Raw genomic sequence first — 23,218 nt, forward strand, 5'->3', positions numbered from 1 at the left:
CAACAGGTGGTTTATAGAATTTAAGCCATTAGTTAATCTTTAAGTTGGACATTTAGAAAAAAAAACACAAAAAAAGGCAGACAGGCACACCACACACCAAAAACCTCCAGCATTAAAAAAAACCGGTTTTTTGTGGCAGGCAAATAGAAATTTTTATATGATTTCCAAGCACAAATTGTTGAAATTCCTTTCGAGTTTTGTGGTGGTGGTCAAACCACAATTATTGTTCTAAGGAAATGATTATTAGTGTAGTTAAATGAAAATAATTTTTATATTGAAAAAATATTAAAACAAAGGCATAAATGTTTCTGCATAACAGGCAAAACAAGAAAAGCAAAAACGAAAATATTTGAGTTTTTAAGAAATTTAACCATATTTCGATTTAACTAGGTAGGTGGTACAGGGTATTATAACTCAGTGCAAAAGGAAAGAGAGATAGACCACTGATAAGTATACCGACTCAGAATCACTTTCTGATTCGATTCGATTTAGCTATGTCCGTCTGTCTGTCCATATTAATTTGTGTACAAACTACAGGTCGTAATTTTCATCCGATCGTCTTTAAATTTGGTATGGGCATGTTTTTCGGCCTAGAGACGAAGCCTATTGAAATTGGAAAAAATCGGTTCAGATTTGGATATAGCTTCCATATATATGTTCGTCCGATTTGCAGTTATAATGCAATAATTCTGTTTTTTTCTTTATATTTTTGTTTTTTCCTTTTTTTTTCTATTTTTTTGTTTGTTTTTTTTTCTATTTTTTGTCTATTTTTTTTTGAAAATTTTTTTTTGTTTTTTCTATTTTTTTTGTTTGTTTTTTTCTATTGTTTTTTTGTCTGTTTTTTCTATTTTCTATTTTCCATTTTCCATTTTTTTATTTTTTTATGTTTTTTTTTTCTATTTTTTGTTTTTTTAATGAAATTTTTTTTGTTTTTATTTTTTTTCTATATATTTTATTATTTTATATGTTTTAAATTATTTTTGTTTTTTTTTTCTATTTTTTTTACTTTTTTCCCCTGTTTTGGTCCAAGATATTCTTCTTTTCTCATATTTTGAATGCTTGAAATTCCCTTCTATAGACTTGTGTTCCCTCAACTTCCTAATACAACCGTCTTTAACGCCTATGTCTTTCAATTTGTTTCTGTTGTTGTTGTTGTTTTTAACACCAACCAGCATAATTTGCAGCATGTGTTAGTTATACCATTGGCTTTAATAGTTTTTTTGTTGTTGTTGTTCTTTAAGTTTTTTTTATTTTTGGCTGTCTGTATAGTTTGTTTTTCTTTTGCATTTGCTCTTTTTTAATTCCCTTCTTCTTTTTCTTGTTCGACCATCATCTCTGTAAAAACAAAAAAACGGCAAAAGGCATATGCAACATTATCAATATTGTTTGGTTTTTTGTTTTTGCTTAGTTCGTTTGCTGGTCATAAGTATGCGAGAGTGTGTTTTAAACATTGCGGGAGATTTATGCTGTTCTTTTGTTGTTGTTGTTGTTAGTGTTGGTTTGTTTTACTACACCACATGCAAGCATTCAAGCAGTCATGCACCTGCAATTTACTTTATAGACCATGGCAAGGTATATGGGCATCACGGTTATGGTTGTTGTTGTCGCTGCTGCTGCTGCTGGTTGTGGTAGTTTGCGGAGAGTTGAGTTGAGATGTTGTTGTTTTTCTCCCCCCCCCCCCCCCCCCCATTCAATGAGTAACAAACTCTTTGCAAATATATCGTACCTACATATAAACAACACCTGAGTACGGAATATTGAATGTTATACAAGCAATGCAATGATCATTTTGAAATTATTGTTGTTGCTATTGTTGGCGATAGTTTGTTTGCAAAAAAAATATGTTGTCTATTTTTTTTTGTTGTTATTTAATTTTTGTTTTGTTTTTATTGTTGTTGCAAATTGTAAGCCATACAAACGTTTTCCATAGTTTTTTTTCTACTTACCACCATCATTGTACCTTAACGTTCATTTGTTTGTACGTGTGCTCAGAGTGTGTTTAAAGTACGTTCGTGGAAATGTATTTACAATACAAAAAAAGAGCAAAATGAAAATACAACAATAACAAATATGGGATGTACTAACAATTGGAAGGTAAAAGCCCTTCAATGAAAACCAAAAAAAAAAAAAACAAAAATTAATATAATTTTTAACAAATTTCTTTGGGATAATTTTCTTGGGCAAGTCTAGAGAGTTGAAACATTAAGATCTCTTATCATTTTCGAAAACATTCCTTTTGGTGTTTTGGGTTTTTTTTTCTCTTTCCGGGAGATCACATCATCTTCTTTATGTGGTACCACCTTTTGTATTGTCTTGTTGTTGCAGGGGCTTTTAGGAATCCCATGCATTTTGCTTGCACTTCAGTTTTTGGTTAAATCAAAGTAAAGACCAGCCTCCTTTTTTCAAATGTAGACTCCAAGTTGTAGTTGCGGCACTGTTGTTGTTTTGCTGTTGTTGTCTTATGTTAACCCTCATATGGTTACTAATGTTTTATAATTAATCTTCATTTAATAATTTCATGAGTTTGTTACCTTTGGCAGCATATCATGGGAATTATTTAAACTATATATGTAGTATTACCCACAACCCATACTGATGTTAATTTTTTTTTCTTCCTTTCTTTCTAGGTTTACTGATACAACGTTTGTCGGTGCAACAAGTCTTGGAGGTTTCGCCCGAATGGAAAACCAACAAATCAGAATCTCAGTATACCTGGTTGGAATATGATTTTCGTGTTACCTGTGATCCTCATTACTATGGTTCGGGCTGTGCCAATTTGTGTCGTCCACGTGATGATCCCTTTGGTCATTACACTTGCTCGGATAGTGGTGAAATTATTTGTTTATCGGGCTGGAGAGGAGATTATTGTGATAAACGTAAGTATGAGAACAGGAAGAAGGAAATATATTTCAATAAATTGAGCTATAAAATAAAAAAAATCGCGAATGGAAAATTATTCAAATCTAAATTTTTTTTCATTTTACTTTTATGCTTAAGACGTTTCATGCAAAGTTTGGTAGTGATGGTAGAAAAATTCAAAATTTCGCCTGAGGGAACTTTTAAAAGAATTTTCTTCAAGGGAAGTTTTTGGAAAATAATTCCTACCTTTTTTTCTAAGGGAAATCCCAACTAGAATCGAACCAAATTGCAAATTGCAAACTTTGCCCATGAACATTCCACTAAGAAACAAGGACAAAATTCTCATATGTCAATGAGTGCAGTCCAATTCAAGTTTAAACTCAATAATGAGGGGCCTCCTTTTTATAGCCGAGTCCGAACGGCGTGCCGCAGTGCGACACATCTTTGGAGAGAAGTTTTACATGGCATTGTACCTCACATTAGGAAAGGAAAACCACCGCTGAAAATTTTTTCTGATGGTCTCGCCAGGATTCGAACCCAGGCATTTAGCTTCATAGGCGGACATGCTAACCTCTGCTTCACGCTGGCCTGGAAAAGAACCAATATTTAAATTTCCTCTAAGTAATTCACATCGAAATTCCCTTCCTACATGTCCGATACATATTTGGTGTTCCCAAAACTCCTTTCAAAGATTTTTGTAAATTATAGAACACCCCAAAAAAAAAAACAGTCTGCGATTTAATTCGCTTAATATTCCTTTTTTCTTGGTTAATTTCCCCTTTCCTTAAAAAATAAAAACGCAAGCCAGCTGTGTTTTTCAATTTTTTTTTATAACTTTTTGGAATCCTGCTTATATCTCATTACTCGCTATCTAAGTAGAGGTGTATAATCAACATCCGTCATATGAATTACGTTGCTTGATTTTTTCATTCGCCAAAAGGTTTTTTTTTTCACCGCTCCACAGATAACCCGAAAGAGAAGAGCCCAATACTCTTTCGCTTAATATTAATGTTGGCATCACATGGAAGAAGAAAAGGGATCTGCGTTTTTTTGTTGGTGCTAGTGTTTGTGTGTTGTTTAAAGATAAACATACACTTCCTTTTCATAAACAGGTATTTTGTTCCATGTTTATGCCCGAAAAAAATGTTTTTTTCTTTTAAAGATCTGCTACGGATATTTGGTAGATTTTTTTTGTTCAAAGTTTTGAATATACAGACACACTCTCACCAAGAATCTCCAAATAAAAACGCATACTCTTTGGTAAGACGACAGGAATCCCTCGCATTTAACCATCCATCCATCCATCCAACTGTCTGTCTGTCTGTTTGTCTTTCTATGCGCTCCTGTCGTCTGTCCTTGCTTGGGCTGTTGGAGCACACACCGTGAATTCATTACACTAACAATGTGCTGCTGCAGTAGTGGCCAGCCAGGAAACTACTGTAAAGTCTTGATGCAAGTGTATGGGTTTTCGGTGTGTGTGTGTGTTGTGCCTAAGATGGTACATTTTACCTGCCTGTTTTACGAAAAAACAAAACCCTCTCCGCATACCCTTAAATGCCCTAATACGGGCGTGGGAAGATTTTTACTAAACTCCAACATCATTTCATTTTGTTCTGTGAAGCAACAGCAGCAGCAGCAGCAGCCAAGGCAAACCAAACCAGAGCCATCATACAGCAAAAGTATCTTTTTCTGTTGAGTGTGCTAAGCTGTGCTCTCCTCCTGAAACGAAAGCAGAACAGACAGGAGAGAGAGAGAGAGGAAAAAGGTTCCTTCAGATGCATTTCTTATACTTTAGTAGTTACTGGTTTGGTTGGGTTCTTATGCCACTTCTTAAACATCATTTAACAAATCTTGAATGGTAGCAAAGCAGCGCGGGTCTTTGTTCTTTTACTTTTGGTTTTCTTTTCTTTTTTTTGGGATTTTTTTTTTTGGAGGGGGATCAGTCAAACCATTTCTTGAACGGATGCTGTCGGTTTGCTAAAGGTTTATTTGCTTGCCCTCTAAGGCCTCTGTATTGCTGGCTGCTGTTGTCGATTGTGTCTGCTCAGTGTATGTATGATTTTTCAAATTTCTAATTTAAAGGTTTTTGTTTTCTGGGTTGCTCATTCTTGTTTTGTTTCATCAACAAACTTTACAATTCAACAAAATTTTCTCACACACCATAAATCGTGGTTATCAATGGCAGTGTGGTGTGGTGTGTTTTTTTTTTACCTTAACTGGCGTTTGTGGAGCTAAGACGTTTCCCTCTATTTTGTTTAATTTATGATAACACTTTTTTTTTCTTCTTCGGAGTTGGAGTATGCCCACCAACAAGAGAAATATCTATTGATTTATTTGTTGTTGGTGCTATGGCTAAGGGTCAAACCAGTTTTCCCCCTCTAAAAAAAAAATCAGGGTCTTTTTTAATGTCTTCAAAGAAAAACTCCTCTGATGACTGTCTATCAGTCTGCCGTCTTGATGACAAATGGATTTTTTTTTTTGGATTTTTTCCATAGGCTGACTATTCAAATTCATTGATCACATTTACCTCTCATTTCAATATTTATTTAAAATTTTTTTTTCAATAATTACAATTTAATTTGTTTATAGGAAATTCATTGATTTTTTTTTGGTTAGCTTGAGTTGGGTTTTTGGTGGGGTTGTTGTTTTTGTTTTCATTTTGGGACCATTGAGAATTTTCTGTCGAATCATTTAATTTGATTTGATTTTCAATTGATTTTCGGTAAGGTGGTGGTAGTGGTTGAGGTGCTTGAAATGAAAGCCAAAACAATGACGTTTTCAAGTGTTAACCTTAAAGTAAACCCCCCACCCCCTAATAGCCGTTTAAGCATAGATTAAAAAAAAACCCTCAGCTTCCTTTCAAAGTAATTGGTTAAGGCAATATAGGAATTTTTCACTTTTGTGAGAAAGTCTTTTTTTTTGAGAAAATTATCCTAGCCAGTGAAAGTGTTGTTGTGTAGCTTCTCTATAGAAAAATTCCTGGAAAATCATTTTCCTCCTCTACTAGATTGCTTAACTTATCATCTTCGGCAGCAGCGGCATTGGTAACAACATGCACTCCACGTTTATCATTATCCTTGAGGGCGTGTGAATCTTTTTTCCCCATACCCCACATGTGTCTCAGCGGATAGAGCCAGCCCAGACCAAACACTTTTAACATAAGGCCAGCAAAAACCCACCCAACCAGTCTAGTTGTATTCACTTTCTATAATGCAATAACTAGAAAATTAAAAGCATTTTACCATTATTGGCATTACAAAGTTCATAGTCACTCATAGTGGTTCACCCATACATGGGCAGCGCATAGTAAAAATTATAGCCAAGGAAAAACCTGAAATTTTCCTAAGAATCTTTGCTCTTTTGCCTGCCTGTGTAACCAGCACGTTTTGAAAATGTGTGGTGAAGAAAAAAAAACAACCAACAGAGATTTTTTCCCAACTCCTTATGCTCCAGGTTTGGCTAGTCTGGTCTTAGCCGGGTTTTATAAGACTCTAAACCACCACCAACACCACCATAATCATCATCATCACCGCCAGCGCCCTCTGTTTGTAACTTCACTGGCTAGTTAAAAAGTTATTGAATGAAAATCTATAGCATTTGGTTTGAAGACAACCAGTCCTTTTGGTATATAGACAACCATAGGTATTCCATGATGACGATGATGATGATGGTGGGCCAAGAGGAATAATGTTTGGCACGTTTTCTGTTTATGGCCAACTTTAAAAAGCCCTTTTTAAACAGATGCTTTTTTTTGCTTGCTGGCTGGCTCGCTTAAAGTTCTTTAGCTGTTTCATTTTTTTTTTGTTATTTTAAAACATGTTTTGCGCATGGTCGACGGCCATCATTGCCATTGCATTGTGGCTGTTGCTGTTTTGCTGCTGTTGCTGATCATCGGCCAAAAGAAGATCATGGGATCTGTTTTTTGTTCAGAGGCTGAGAATATTTTGACCATGAGATTTTTTTTAAACCCACTTCCCTCCCCCCCAGCCTCCTCTTGATTGAATGCCTGCCAAAGTCTGCTCTCTTAGGCTTAGTTGGGGGGGGGGAAAAATGTGTTTGCAGTTTGATTGGAAAAATTCTTTAAAAATTACTTTGAAATTGCAGAGCTTTTGTTGTATATTCTATGCGCTGCGCGCAGCAGCTGTAATAAAAAGGGCAATATTATTTTTGAGTGCATTTTATTTGTAAATCAGCTAAAATAAATAGTGAAAAATAAGATAAAAAAAAAATAATACCAATAATAAATAAAAAAATATTTTTGAAGTAAAACAGCATCTTTAAATAAAAAAAGATCCGTGATAGCCCGGATCTTCGCCTGCAGGATCGTATTATGGTCAGGCACTCTAAAAGAGATCTCAGTCCCTGGGTTCTCAATGTAAACCCCCAGGCCCACTCTGTCCTCTAGCTTTGATCCATCCGTGTAACATGATCTTCCAGATGGCAATACTAGGGTTCCGTCAATCCAAGACTGTACCGATGGCAGCAGTATCTCGCACTCGACTTCAAGGTTCATCTCAGGTATCCGATCGGAAACCTCTCCACTTCCTTCCAGGTTTCCTATCGTCGCCTCGATTATACCGCGATGGTGTGAGCTGCTCCCATCCTCAATCCATTTTCCCATCGCCTTAAGTCTCATAGCCGCAGTGGCTGCCTTACATTTAATCTGTATGTCAATGGGTCGGATATCTAGAATAGTTGGGTTGCCCAAAAAGTAATTGCGGATTTTTCATTTAGTCGGCGTTGACAAATTTTTTCACAGCTTGTGACTCTGTAATTGCATTCTTTCTTCTGTCCGTTATCAGCTGTTACTTTTAGCTTACTTTAGAAAAAAAGTTAAAAAAAAAATATATTTGATTAAAGTTCATTCTTTTAAAAAATTACTTTTTGGGTAACCCAATAAATAGAAAATAAGAAAAAAATAAATGAGTAAAATAAAAAAGGAAAACAATATTAAGAAAAAAAATTATTTCATACGCAAATGAGAGAGACATGTATCCAGTTTGGCAACTCCTACCGTTGGGTTTGGTGTGGTGCCACACAAAATCGCGATGAAGGCTGGAAAACTATCGATGGCCGCAACATTCAATATTTTCGATATTTCCAATAATAAATATCAAGAGTATCGATACTATCGTTATTTTCCCGTCACCTATATTTCCAACGAACATGAGAAGTGACAGTTGGAAGTCATGAGAGAAATAATTGTACGAATTCTAGCCTATAGGCGCAATGTATCTAGCCTATAGGCGCAATGCCCTCTATAGGCGCAATGCCCTCTATAGGCGCAATGCCCTCTATAGGCGCAATGCCCTCTATAAGCGCAATCCCCTATATAAGCGCAAAGCTCTATAAGCGCAATGCCCTCTATAGGCGCAATTCCCTCTATAAGCGCAATACCCTCTAGGCGCAATACTCTCTATAGGCGCAATGCCCTCTATAAGCGCAATGCCCTCTATAGGCGCAATGCCCTCTATAAGCGCAATGCCCTCTATAGGCGCAATGCCCTCTATAGGCGCAATTCCCTCTATAAGCGCAATTCCCTCTATAAGCGCAATACCCTTTATAGGCGCAATACTCTCTATAGGCGTAATGCCCTCTATAAGCGCAATGCCCTCTATAGGCGCAATGCCCTCTATAAGCGCAATGCCGTCTATAGGCGCAATGCCCTCTATAGGCGCAATACCCTCTATAAGCGCAATGCCCTCTATAGGCGCAATGCCCTCTGTAGGCGCAATGCCCCCTATAAGCGTACAATACATTCAGTGTCGGATCGCTGTTTTTTTGGTAAATTTTGTCAAAAATTTAATTTTACCACTTTAAGAGAAATTGCAATCGATATTCAGACAAAAAATAAAATATCGATTGTATCGATAGTGCCATCGATATTTTACCACCTCTAGACCAACGAAACCAGACAATGCTATTGTAGCAACACAATTTCTACCTACCTTTAAAAATAATTTTTTTCTGTTTTTCAATTTGTAATGAAAACAGAGAACCCTACGGTCAGCAGCCGGAGATATCAGAATGTTTTTAATATTTTATTATATTTCAATATATTTTCTTTACATATTTTTTATATATTTTTTTCAACTTTTTTTTTATTAATTTTTATTTTTAAATTTCCTTTCTTTTTCTATTGTCTTAACATTTGTATTTTCAACAATTTTTAACAGTTTTTTCTTTTCTTTTCTTTTCTTTAATTTTAGCCAAATGTGCCAAAGGTTGTGAACATGGTCATTGTGATAAGCCAAATCAATGCATGTAAGTATTTTCCCCATTTACTACTAACTATGCCTTTCAACAATCCCTTTCCCATCTCGATCTTTTGTGCTCATTTGATCTGTCTGTCTCCCTTGTGGCCACTCAAACTTCTTTTGCAAAATCATATCATGTCCCATTTCTTCGAATTGTCAACCATTTTCGAGTTTCTTTCGAAAAAAAAGTTATATTCTTGGCCTCTTGGCAGCCTTCACCTATTATTTAAAAAGCGAAAAAAAGCGAAGAAAAATTTCGTATGCAAAATCCATAATGAAGGCATTTTCCATGTAAACAAAAACTGCTGCTTACACTTAGACATTTTTAGTACTTGCATTTCTCTAGTTTTTTTATTTTTTATTTTTTTGCCTTTTTCATGGGTATCTGGCCTGGCTATTTTTCACATTAAAGAGGCGTTGTTCGTGGGAACAGTCAAAAGCAAATATTTTAGTGAGGAAAATTAAGGCTCGACATTAGTATGGCCAAACTTGTGTATATTTAACATCAGGGAGCCGATAAACCATTAGGTATGAAGGCTCCTTGCATGGAGTCAAGAAGCGAAATCAGTGGATAGGTTTATGTGGAAGGGTCCCACCATTTTTTGATGTCTGAATGCCTATATCTTTCAAAAACTACCCTTTTACCAAAATTTTTTTTTTTTTAATTTTCAAAAATTTTACCTTTTATGCTTGAATTTTGTCCACCACTGTACTTATCGAGTGTTGTTGATTTAAAAACTAAATATCATAAACTTCAAAGATTACCAGCCAAAGTAGTACTTATTTTACATACGAGTACGAGTGCCATTGGTGATAGCCTCTTGTCGTGGCAGGGTAGAGTCAGCTTTTGCTTTCTTGCTGCTGCTGCTGCTGCCGTTGTTTCTCTTTGTATGCATTGGCCACCAAGTGACATCAGATCGTTTTGTGGGTCTGCTGCTCCTACTGGCCGCGCTTGTGCTAGCGTATGTAAGTGAAGTTGTTTGATTTTATGACATGTTATGTGTGTAGAATTATTAAAACATTCCCACACTTTGGCTAAAAGCATTTATTGGTGGCTATACTTTTGTATAACTCTCTGTCTGTCCGTCTGTCTGTTCAGCGAAGTCATCGGTGGCCTATAATGGCCAGGCAACAAGACAAAGCAGAAGACTAAAAAAAAAGAAGCGGATTCTTAAACGTTTTTGGAAAAAAAAAAATCACACACAAATAGACCACATTTGTAATGAAATAAACAAAAGAGGTTGGGTTCATGGTTGCTATGAGCCTAACGAAGCTAGGCCAAAAATTCAGAATATATCGATCACTTTGAAATCTTTATTACTGAGCCAGCACCTGCTATGATTTTTGCTGGGCCTTTTTGTTTTTGTTTGTGTTTTTCTTTGTTTTCGAATTGTAATTTTCCAAAATTACTTAAATTGCTTGAAGCTTTTTAATGTGTGATTTCCGTTTGAAAATTTCAATGTTTGAAGTTTGAGTAGATGAAAGATGGACGGACTACAATCAGACCATCATCTCCCTTGGCCAAACCAAAAAAACCACAAAATTGCTGATTTCAGCATAATACAAGCAAAACCAAACACAAACTACGAACAGCTCAGACTAAGGCTGCACAAAAAAAAAAAACAACGCAAAAAGCAAAATAATAATAATCAGAAACTTCCCTGAGCCCCATTTTTGCAAAAAAAAAGAAAAGACATACTAAAAGATGAGCCAGCCAGCCAGCCAGTCAACCTGGCTTGTCTGAGGGGCAAATTCTCCTATACGCTCCAAGTTTCTGCTGCGGCTTCCTGCTCAGTTTTCAAACTTTGTGAAAATCAGCTGAGTTTTATGACAAAACGAAAATAACACCAAATATTTGCCATAGATCAGCAAAAGGTTTTGTTTTACACCTGGAGTAAGACAGCCAGCAAGAACTTTGAGATATGAATTTTGAGTTGTGATGATTTAATGGCAAAAATATGGTGGGAAATTTTTGTCAACACCATCAAAGATTGTAATAGTAAACTTCAGCTATACCAGCACATTGGAGTTCTATGCATTCCAAAGGTTTTGCGTTCAAATGTATAAAAAAATGTTTTTGCGGTAGTATTAGACTGACTTTAGAACTCATGAGCCACTGGTCTTTATTTTAATGTTCATGCCCTTTTAGTTCAAAATAAATATCCAGCAAACTGCCAACCAACCCCTTGCTCTTGCCGCATAATCAAAAACAAAACAAATTGAAAATTAAAAACAACAAAAATACAGAAAACTAAATACTGCATAAGGTGTGTCATATTTTCAATAGTTTCTTTTTTTTTTGCCATCTTTTGTTTTTGCTTTAGTGAGGAGTGTTTTGTTTGCTGGTAACTTAGATGCATTATAATATGCAAAACTTGGCTATCTATCTAGAAATTTATAAAAAAAAAACACAAATTGCAACAACAACAACTTGAAACAAATCCTCTATAAAGTTCATACTTGCCACTAGAAATGGCAGTGAAACTGGAGTCGACACCACCATCACCAACGCCATTAGCTTTTAGCATTAAAATGCCTCACACTCATCGCTGCCAGAACAAAGACGTTGCTTTAGTCTCTGGTATTGAATGGTGTATGAGTAACTCCTAATGGATTGTTTTTTTTTTGAAAATCGTGCATAATTCATTTAAAATCAACAACATTTACTTTGGAGGTCTTATTTGCTGTAGATAAGTCGATTTGTTTTGTTGGTTAGTAACAGCTACTGATTGGCATAGAGAAGTTTAGGAAAAAATTTTTCAAAAAAAATTTTTTTTTTTTATAATTTAAAACAAAAAAAAAAAATAAAATAAAATAAATAACAAATAAAATAAAAAATAACAAATAAAATAAACAAAAATAACAAATAAAATAAAAAAAAGAAAAAAAGAATAAAACACTCAAATAAAAAAAATAAAATAATAAAAATAAAATAAAAAAATAAAAAAAAAATAAAACACTCAAATAAAAAAATAAAAAAAAAGAAAATAAAAGAAAAAATAAAATAAAAGAAAAAATAAAATAAAAGAAAAAATAAAATAAAAGAAAAAATAAAATAAAAGAAAAAATAAAAAAAAAAAATAAAATAAAAAAAAAAAATAAATAAAAAAGAAATAAAAAAAATAAAAAAAAAATAAAAAAAATAAAATAAAAAAAAATAAATAAAAAAGAAATAAAAAAAAATAAAAAAAAAATAAAAAAAATAAAAAAAATAAAAAAATAATAAAAATCTTCAAATATTTAACGAATTAAAAAATTTAAAAATAAATTTAAATAATTTAAAAATAATTTAAATTTAAAGATTTATACAAAAAAAAAAATAATTAGAAAATTGTGTAACAAAATTTAAATAAAATAATTTTAAAAATTAAGCAAAAAAAAATTAACAAAATTAAAACAAAAATTAAAAAAAAAATTAAAACAAAAATTAAAAAAAAATTAACTAAAAATTTGTTTAAAATCATTTCAAAAATTATTTTTATTTCAGGAACAAACAAACAAAATTTCTTATTTTTTTTAATTAAAACAAAAAAAAGATATAAAAAAATTTTTATATTCCCAAAAAAAAATATTTATAAAAATCTATAAATATTTAAGGAACTTGAAACTTTAAAAATAAATTTAAATAATTTAAAAATTATTTTTAAATAAAAAAAAAATTATGCAAAAAAATTAATTTGAAGATTTAAACAAAAAAAAAATTAAAAAAAAATAACTATAAAATTGTTTAACAAAATAAAAATAACAAAAATTTAAAAAATTAAGCAAAAAAAAATTTAAAAAAACTAAAAAAAAATTAAAAAAATTAAAAAAAAAATAAAAATAAATAAAAAAATAAAAATGAAAACAAAATAAGAAATAAGAAATAAATTAAAATTTTGAAATTAATTTATTTAAATAAATAATAACTAAAAAAAATTAATACGTTAAAAATTAAAACAATTATTTAAACAAAATTTTAATAAATAAAACAAATATATGAAAAATTAAAAAAATAAACGTATAAATAAAAACATTACAAAAAATTAAAAATAAGAAATAAATTAAAACTTTTAAATAAACTAAAAATTTGAAATTAATTATTTTTAAATATATAAAAAAAACTTATGAAATAAAAAACAAAAAAAATTTGGATTTATATCTTACTAGAGGAATTACATTTTTTAAAATAGAAAAAAAAGAATATTTTTTTATAAAAGAAAATTTTTTTATTTAGAAAAAAATATTATATTTATATTTTTTTTTATTTATTGAGAGATTCCATTGCAGGATATTGTCCGGCTTTAGGCCATTGTTTAATGCTTTCTATTCAAAGAATAGTATAGCAAAAAAGAATTTAAAAGTTCTTTATTAATTTTTTTTATTAAAAAAAATTATTTAAATTAATAAAAAAAATTTAAAAAAATTGAAGAAAATATATCTTATACAAAATTTCTTGGAAATCTGATAAAAATATGCGCTTTTATGGTCGTATTTTTTGGTTATTTTGCTCCTAAAGAGCTTAATTCTTTCAAAATCGATCCTGCTAGACTTTTTCAGATTTTGGAAATTTAGATTTTTCCGAATTTCATTTTTGCTTACAATTTTAAACTCATTTTTATAAGCCTTTAGATTTGCCTTATCTTGAAACGAATCCAAAAACTATTTTTTTTTTTTGAAATATTAATATATGTCAACCATGCATAACTATATCTGTCAACCTTTTTCTTTTGTTGGTATCTTTTTTTTCTCTCTTGAGAAAGTAGAAATCTTCACGCTTTGCATGATCAAAGCATAGCTAGCCGCCCCCTGTTGCTTAAGTATCTCATCTCTATATGTGACCTTAAAATATTTAAATATTCGCTTCAACTTCAATTATTTTCATCATTTAAGTGTGAATTTCTTTATTGATTTCAAATGTATTCAAAATTTCAACGCATCAATGTCTTGTCTTTAGCAAGCAATTCGCCCTCTTTTTGTCTTCCAAAATTTTATTAAGCAACAACAAATGAAGATAATGATAAATTTGATACATTTGACACATTTTGAAAGTATTGCAAATTGTTGGCTCTCCTTAAACAATGAGAAAAAAAAATTTAACAAGATCACTTCATTAAATGTATGTATGAACGCTAAGGTGTCTACTTTACTTTTCTTTTAACAAAAATTTATAATGCTTCATTAAATCAAATCAAAATACCAAAGACAATACAACGCACTCGAAAACGAATGAATTCAAGAGCTATAACAGAGATGATGATGTTGAATGAAAAAAAACTCCAGCATATATGAAAATCAAAACCAACAACACCCGCCCGCTGCCTGGGGGTTTTGTTTTTTTTTTTTTTTTTTTTTTGAATCAAAGCCATGTGTGAAATAAGTAAACGAAGCAAAAAGCTGCGGCTGCGCAATCCACTCAATAGCTGGTCGACTGGCTGGCTAACAGGGTGAATGTTGCTGTTGTTGTTGTTGTTGAGGCCAGTAGTGAACATTGCTCTCCATTAGCTATGGCTTGATGAAACCCATGAAGATGAAATTTTTGGTCATAACTGAAACGTAATCAATGGCTAAGAAATGCAAATAAATCATTGGTGGTTTCTTGTCCACCACCAAACAAAAAAAAAGAGTGTAAACTCAAGGTGGCCAAGGCAAAGGCCCTTTAGGGGTTTTATGGAGTTTTTGGTGATTTTTCTTTTCAACAAAAGGCAATCACCTGTTCAGCCAAAAGAAAAAAACTGAAACATCCTGACCCCATTCCTTTGAATGAATGAATGAAAAAAAAAAAACTAAACTTGAAAGAAATGCAAAACTCCGTTTTAAAATAGCGCGAAATTTGGTTCTTTCAACGAAACAACAACAAAAACTCAAACCTATTTCCCCATATGCATGCATTTGAGGCCTTGCCTTTAATGATAGTTTTGCATTTCCTTCAGCTTTTTTTATGGTTTAAGGTTGTCCGTCTGTCTGTCACACATTACGTAGGAGAGTGCGGAGTGCCGTCATTTGTTTTTCTTTTCATTTTTGTTTTTGTTTTTGCTTAATATGTGACCATTTTTGCAAATAATTTCTCACGATTAATTTAACGACTCTTATATGGGATGGTTTAAGCAGAAACCAGTCAGCAAGCAGCAGCGTTTGACTTTGTCCGTCCGTCCGACAATTCAATCCATCCAACAAACTTGCGCGGTTTGTGTGTCATACAAGCATTCATTCATTCATTATTTATGGGACAGTGCAAGGCATTTGCAAAAAGTAGTCACTCGTCATTGCAGTTTTCAGTGGATTATTGGGCGCTGCTTGAGAAGCATGAGGGGTGGGGGGCAAGCTGCATATAGTAGAGGTTGTGATAAATGTTCTTTAACACAAAAAAAAAAAAAAAACTTGCAAATTCACGTCTTAATTAAAAATTATGAGCCCAAGACCTATAAAGGCCTGAGAGAATAGCAGTGTGGGTGTTGTTTAGGGGGGGGTGGGTGGAAAGAGGAGTATAAAAAACATGTTAGTCCCGATTAACACTAGGCTGTTTTGGTAGCAATAAACTTAAAGATTGTCTCTCTCTCTCACACACACTCTCTCCCTCACGCACTCTCTCCATTGCCAATTGAGAATTCAAACTTTATTTGTTTCTCTCTCTTTCACACTCTCTCCTTTGCCAATTGAGAATTCAAACGGTACTTCTTTACTCCTTATTGCCTCCTCTCATTCATTTTAAACTGAATTTTCTTCAAAAATTTAATGAAAATTTCTCTTGACTCCTTTTTATACTCTCCACCATAAGATGAGGGTATACTAACTTCGTCATGCTCGAAATATGCATCTAAGACTCCATAAAGACAACATTTTAAGACAACGAACTAGCCATGTCCGTCCGTCTGTCTGTCAAAAGCACGCTAACTTTTGAAGGAGTAAAACTAGCCGCTTGAAATTTTACACAAATACTTCTTATTAGTGTAGGTCTGTTGGGATTGTAAATGGGCCAAATCGGTCCATGTTTTGATATAGCTGTCATTTAAACCGATCTTGGGTCTTGAGTTTTTGAGCCTCTAGAGGGCGCAATTCTTATCCGATTAGACTGAAATTTTGCACGTAATGTTTTGATATCACATCCAACAACTGTGCTAAGTATGGTTCAAATCGGTCCATAACCTGGTATAGGTGCCATATAAACCGATATTGGGTCTTGACTTCTTGAGCCTCTAGAGGGCGCAATTCTCATCCGATTTGACTGAAATTTTTTATGAGGTGTTTTGATGTGACTTCCAAAAACTGTGCTAAGTATGGTTCAAATCGGTTAATTACCTGATATAGCTGTCATATAAACCGATCTGGGGTCTTGACCTCTTGAGCCGCAAGAGGGCGCAATTCTTATCCGATTTGGCTGTAATTTTGCAAGTGGTGTTTTGGTATAATTTCCGATAATATAAACCGATCTCCCGATTTGGCTTCTGAGTTTCGTTTTCCGACTCCTTTTTTGATATAAGAAAATCCTTTTAGTTTCCATTTTTCCTCTCCTCTCCTCTTCTATTTGCAAGTTTTTGTTAACTAATTTCCCCCGGTTTTTTTTATTTCTCATTTTAGCTGCCAAACTGGCTGGAAAGGACCTCTCTGCAACGAATGCGAAGCCTATCCCGGCTGCGTTCATGGCACATGCACCAAACCCTGGCAATGCATCTGCAACGAAGGCTGGGGTGGCCTATTCTGCAATCAAGATCTCAACTACTGCACCAATCATCATCCCTGCCAGAATGATGGCACCTGCCACAACACCGGCCAAGGTTTGTACACTTGCATATGTCGTCCCGGTTTCAATGGTCCCGATTGTCAATTTGAAATTAACTCTTGTGCCGACGAGAATCCCTGTCAGAATTCTGGTACCTGCATTGAAGTTGGCACCAAAAGTGGCTACCGATGTGAGTGCAAGAAGGGCTGGTCCGGTCGTCTGTGCGAGGACAAGGATGTCACCTGTGCCGACAAGCCCTGCATTCATGGCTCCTGTCGCGACACCTCCAAGGGGTTTCAGTGTGATTGTCCCACCGGCTACAGTGGTGCTATGTGTGAGATCCATGTTGACACCTGCGCCCCAAATCCTTGCCACAATGGTGGCACCTGTTCGGTGACTACGAATGGTTCGCATAAATGTCAATGTCCCAGCGGCTTTACCGGTGCCTTGTGCGAGGAGAACATCGATGATTGTCAAGGCAATCCCTGCCACAATGGTGGCACCTGCATAGACATGATCAATCAGTTTCGCTGCCAATGCGTGCCCGGCTTCTTGGGCTCCCTATGCTCGGACAAAGTGGATTTGTGTCTAACCAAACCCTGTGCGAATGGGGGAACCTGCAAAAATCTCAGCAATGACTACCAGTGTACCTGTCGTCCGGGCTTCACGGGCAAAGACTGTTCGGTGGACATTGATGAGTGCAGCTCGGCGCCCTGCCACAATGGCGGCACCTGTGTGAATCGTGTCAATAGCTTTCATTGTGTGTGTGCCCAGGGCTTTCGCGGTCAGCAGTGCGATGAGGAATCCTATGCTTCGGCGACTTTTGATGCCCGCCAATATGAGGCGGCCAGCACTCGCAGTGATGGACTGACCAGTGGTCAAGTCATACTGATTGCCATATTGTCGGTGGCCATGCCCTTGGTGGCTGTGATAGCAGCTTGTGTGGTATTTTGCATGAAACGTAAACGCAAGCGTGCCCAGGAAAAGGATGATGCCGAGGCGCGCAAACAGAACGAACAGAATGCTGTGGCCACGCTACATCACAATGCGGGTGGTCTCTCGAGTGTGGCGGTGGCTGCCTTGGGGGTGAAACGCGGCTCCAGTTCCGGCCTGACCTTTGACAACTCCAATCCGAATATCATCAAAAATACCTGGGACAAGTCGGTGAACAACATTGCCAGCTCGGCCACAACCGATGAGTGCCTGATGAATACCTCTTTGTATGGCGGCGCCTTGGCCAACTATGCTGCCGATAACAATGCCAACTCGGAGTTTTGTGGTGTGGGCCAAATCCAGCCCCTGCAAAGGGCCAAGTCCCAGAAGCAATTGAACACAGATCCCTCCCTAATGCATAGGGCCTCCCAGCTATTGGGGGCTGTGGGCGGCGCTAACGGAGGCTCCGGCGGCGGTGTATCGCACAACAGCAACAGCACACATGCCACAACCAAAGAGTATGGAGCCAGCTCCTCGAATGCGGCGGAGGGCAAACGCATCTCCGTGCTGGGAGAGAGTGCATACTGCTCCCAGAGATGGCCCTCGCTGGCGGCCCAGGGTGTGGCCGGCGGCTGTGGGGCTGCCTCCAGCTCAGCCAGCGTAGCGACGTCAGGCCAAAGATCTATAGTATGTGGTACTCCTCATATATAAGACACACTCATAGGACAAGTAGGCAAAACAACAAATTTTAGGTGTAAAGTTTAAACAAGAAAAAAAAAACAAGAGAAAAACAAAAACAAAAATGAAGATTTAAGGAAACCAAGCGCTGTTGAATATTTTTATAAATATATGTATGTGTTTTTTACAAGACGAACGATCAAACGACGACATCTCCACTAGCCCCCCACTCCCCCCAATATCTCAAGAACTACGCTCACCTAACTATCGCTAGCTACTCTTTAAACTATACATCTCTCTTTTTCAATAACTACCGCTCTCTCTCTCTCGCTCTCTTTAACTGCTATATGAATGACTTGTTCCATTGCTCTCTTTTTGAGTTGTGCTCTTAGAACTTTCAGAGAGTCATACTATGCCTATCCCTCTCTGTCATACTATGCCTATCCCTCTCTCTCTCTAGCCCCCTCTATAAATAAGTTTAAAGAAAACAAGGACTGATTTATATGAAAAATTAACTAAAAAGTTTTACTTTAAAATAAAACAAAAAATTGTGTATATTTAAAATTAAACAAAGGAATTATTTAACAAAACAAAAAAATACTTAAATGAAATGTTTATTAAGTGAAAAAAAAAGAACAGTAGAAGTTTACTCACAAGAATTTCCTTAACTCTAATGAATGAAAAAACAAAAACGAAAACTGCTTACTGTACACATTCCTCTCTTTAGGTTTTACTATCATGGCATTCTTTCCATAATGCTTTTTCAACTCTTTATTATTTCTATGGTCATTCAGCCAACAATAATTTTTTCTATGGAAATTTTTTTCCCCAAAAGATTTAAAGCTGATTTTTTATGTAAATTTATATTGACTCTTTGAAATACCAAAAACAAAAAGACAAAGCTTTTAATCTTTCCCTAATTCTAGATGTCCTAACCAAATCCTGTCCAACTCCTTTCCTTAAAACAAAAACAAAAATACTTGACGCATGTTCAAAATTTATTTAAAAAAGAAAACTTAAACTTTTTTTGTATATATATGAATATTTAAAGTTTGAATATTTTTTCTCTATTCCCCTCCCCTCATACCCCATAACCCTTCAAAAAAAAAGCCTTATTATGTTTTTTTAAATTTATTTAAATCTAATATATTTTTTATTAAAATATATTAAGTTTTGTTTTCCCCTACCCACCCCTTTGCCAATCCTTAAATCCTGCTCTAGATTTTTTTCTTTTAAGTTTAAGCTCTTTTTTATGCAAAGAGCTTTTAATGTATATACTAGTTTTACCTTAAATATTTTTAAGTTTATCTATACATATATATAAAAATAAATAATATAAAGAAAACAAACAAAAAAACAGAACAACAAACGAATTGGAAAAAAACACAAAAACAACTATTTGACTTAAACAAGAAAAAAAAAACTCTATTTGTATACAAGATTTTTTTTTTTTAGTTTTTATGTTAATTTTTATATGATATTTCTTTTTATAGTTTAATTTAAAAACAACAAACCCTAACTTTATATAAAAAACAAAACAAAACAAAAGACAAACCGCAAAACACAAAACGAAGAAGACATTTTGAAAAAAAAACAAACCTACCTACTAAATTTTTCATTTCTACCCCTCATATTCTATAACAAAAACAAAAAAATAGTGATCAATTTCATATTTTTTATTATTTTTTTTTACTATTTTTGTTTGAAATTTCTATGCGAAAAAATAATAAATTTTACATTGAAAAAATTTGTAAACAAACACACAATTCTTTTTATTTATAAACACAAAATGAAGCATAAAGAAAAGTTAATGACAAAGCTGAAAAACCTTGCAAGGGAAGAGAAGGAGGATAAATTTTTTTTTTTCATACAAAATTTGTAAATTTTTATATAAATTTTTGAGCTTTTATTAGCTTCTTGTTAGGTTTTTTGGTATTTTTTAAGCTTTAAGCTCTAGAAAGTTGTTGAAAGCTTTCAAGCTCCTAGCTGAGCTTTTGGGTCATTTTGCAAATTCCATTAAGGAACGAAAAGTAAATGACAAAGCTGCAAAAACCTTGATTGTTGGTGGTTAGGGGGTGTAATTTTTGCAAGGGAAGAGAAGGGGGTAATTTTTATGGAAATTTTTGAGCTTTTATTAGCTTCTAGCCATGTTTTTTGATATTTTTTAAGCTTTAAGCTCTAGAGAGTTGTTGAAAGCTTTCAAGCTCCTAGCTGAGCTTTTGGGTCCTTTGGCAAGATCCATTAAGGAACGAAAAGTAAATGACAAAGCTGCTAAAACCTGGATTGTTGGTGGTTAGGGGGTGTGATTTTTGCAAGGGAAGAGAAGGGGGCATAAATAATTTTTTTTTTTTTTTCATTAAAAATGTGGAAATTTTAATGTAAATTTTTGAGCTTTTGTTAGCTTCTCAGTATTTTGATCTTTTTTAAGCTTTAAGCTCTAGAGAGTTGTTGAAAGCTTTCAAGCTCTTAGCTGAGCTTTTGGGTCCTTTGTTGAACTTTTGCAAATTCCTTAAAGGAACTGGGGCAAACTTCTCTCTCTCTCCATCACTGAGTGCTGTCCGATTCAAGTGTTAGGCTCGATGATAAAGGGCCTACTTCTTAAAGGCAAGTCCTAACCGGGGGTTGCAGTGCGTCACCTCTTTGCGGAGAAGTTTCATAGATGTCGCCAGCATTAGGAGAGAATAACCACCGCTGAATTTTTTTTCTGATGTTCTCGCCAGGATTTGAACCCAGCCGTTCAGTGTCATAGGCAAACATGCTAAACTCTGTGCTACTTTTTTTTATTGCAAAAGCCTCAAAGAGGGCCTCCTTTTTAAAAGCGAGTCCCAACCGTGGGTTGCAGTGCGTCACCTCTTTGCGGAGAAGTTTTACAAATGTCGCCAGCATTAGGAGGGAATAACCACCGTTGAAATTTTGTTTCTGATGTTCTTGCCCGGAAGTTGAACCCAGGCGTTCAGGGTCATAGGCGAACATGTTAAACTCTGTGGTACTTTTTTCTATCTGCAAAAGCCTCAAAGAGGGCCTCGTTTTTTAAGGCGAGTCCCAACAGGGGGCCGCGGTGCGTCACCTCTTTGCGGAGAAGTTTCACAAATGTTGCCAGCATTAGGAGGGAATAACCAACGTTGAAATTTTGTTTCTGATGTTCTTGCCCGGAAGTTGAACCCAGGCGTTCAGGGTCATAGGCGAACATGTTAAACTCTGTGGTACTTTTTTCTATCTGCAAAAGCCTCAAAGAGGGCCTCGTTTTTTAAGGCGAGTCCCAACCGGGGGTTGCAGTGCGTCACCTATACTCTCGCTACTTTTTTTTGCGGCAAAAACTTCATAAAGGGCCTCCTTTTTAAAGGCGAGTCCCAACCAGGGTTGCAGTGCGTCACCTCTTTGCAGAGAAGTTTCACAAATGTCGCCAGCATTAGGAGGGGTAATCACCGCTGAAATTTTGTTTCTGATGTTATCGCCCGGAATTTGAACCCAGGCGTTCAGGGTCATATGCGAATATGGTTAACTCTGCGCTACTTTTTTTTACTGCAAAAGCCTCAAAGAAGGCCTCCTTTTTAAAGGCGAGTCCCAACCGGGGGTTGCAGTGCGCCACCTCTTTGCGGAGAAGTTTCACAAATGTCGCCACCAGCATTAGGAGGGGTAACCACCGCTGAAATTTTGTTTCTGATGTTCTCGCCTGGAATTTGAACCCAGGCGTTCAGCGACATAGGAGAACATGCTAAACTCTGCGCTCCTTTTTTTACTGCAAAAGCCTCAAAGAAGGCCTCCTTTTTAAAGGAGAGTCCCAACAGGGGGCCGCGGTGCGTCACCTCTTTGCGGAGAAGTTTCACAAATGTTGCCAGCATTAGGAGGGAATAACCAACGTTGAAATTTTGTTACTGTCTTGACTTCTTGAGCCTCTAGAGGGTGCAATTATCGTCCGATTTGACTGAAATTCTGCACACGGTGGTTTGGTTTCACTTCCAACAACTGTGTAAAGTATGGTTCAAATCGGTCCATAATCTGATATAGCTGTCATATAAACCGATCTGGGGTCTTGACTTCTTGCGCCTCTAGGGGGCTTCTCCCATGACCTTCAACATAGGTGTTGACAAATTAGAAAAGTTTTGTTCTGAAGGTTTGCAGACAATTCATTTAATCTCTTGTAAGCTTTTGGTCGGAACTAAGCTTTGTGGTCTGGACTCATTAAGCTTTAGATACTTGAAAATTTTTCCAAAGAAAAACTATTCTTGTTTCCTGTAGGCTTAAAGCTTTTTGTGTGTTTTCAAACACAACTATTAAGGGCTTACAATAAAATCATGCCACAGGGCTTGAAAGCTTTTTTTAGAAAGCTTTTAAACACTCGGGTTGTAAGGCTTTATCCTCTACTAAGGGTTTCGGTGAGCTTTACACTTATATTTAAAACAGCTTTTTTATGCCAAAAGTTTTTTAGAAAGGAAATTTTTTTCTATCAGTTTGGAAAATTTTAAATAGCTTTTTGATGCTTAAAGCTTTTTATTAAGGGCTTACAATAAAATCATGCCACAGGGCTCGAATGTTTTGTTTAAAAAGCTTTAAAACACTCAGGTTTTAAAGTTTTAACCTCTACTACCTAAGGGTTTTGATGAGCTTTACACTTATATTTAAAACAGCTTTTTGATGCCAAAAGCTTTTTAGGAAGGAAATCTTTTTCTACGAATTTGGAAAATTTTAAACAGCTTTTCGATGCCAAAATCTTTTTATTAAGGGCTTACAATAAAATCATGCCACAGGGCTCGAATGTTTTGTTTAGAAAGCTTTTAAACACTCGGGTATT

The 23,218-nt window shown here is 35.0% G+C and overlaps 1 protein-coding gene across 1 annotated transcript in view; it reads left to right on the top strand.

Moving 5' to 3' along the window:
- The window catches only part of LOC106088177 (neurogenic locus protein delta), a 48,320-nt gene extending 28,135 nt beyond the window's left edge, over positions 1-20,185 (top strand). Inside the window, exons 4-6 of the mRNA XM_013253563.2 lie at positions 2,628-2,876; positions 9,069-9,123; positions 16,674-20,185. Coding sequence (XP_013109017.2) covers positions 2,628-2,876; positions 9,069-9,123; positions 16,674-18,459 — 2,090 coding nt within the window. The 3' untranslated portion in view covers positions 18,460-20,185. The remainder of the gene's footprint in view (positions 1-2,627; positions 2,877-9,068; positions 9,124-16,673) is intronic.
- The last annotated feature ends 3,033 nt before the right edge of the window (positions 20,186-23,218 follow it).

The sequence above is a fragment of the Stomoxys calcitrans genome, chromosome 2 (genome assembly GCF_963082655.1).
Source record: "Stomoxys calcitrans chromosome 2, idStoCalc2.1, whole genome shotgun sequence".
In the NCBI taxonomy this organism is placed as follows: domain Eukaryota; kingdom Metazoa; phylum Arthropoda; class Insecta; order Diptera; family Muscidae; genus Stomoxys; species Stomoxys calcitrans.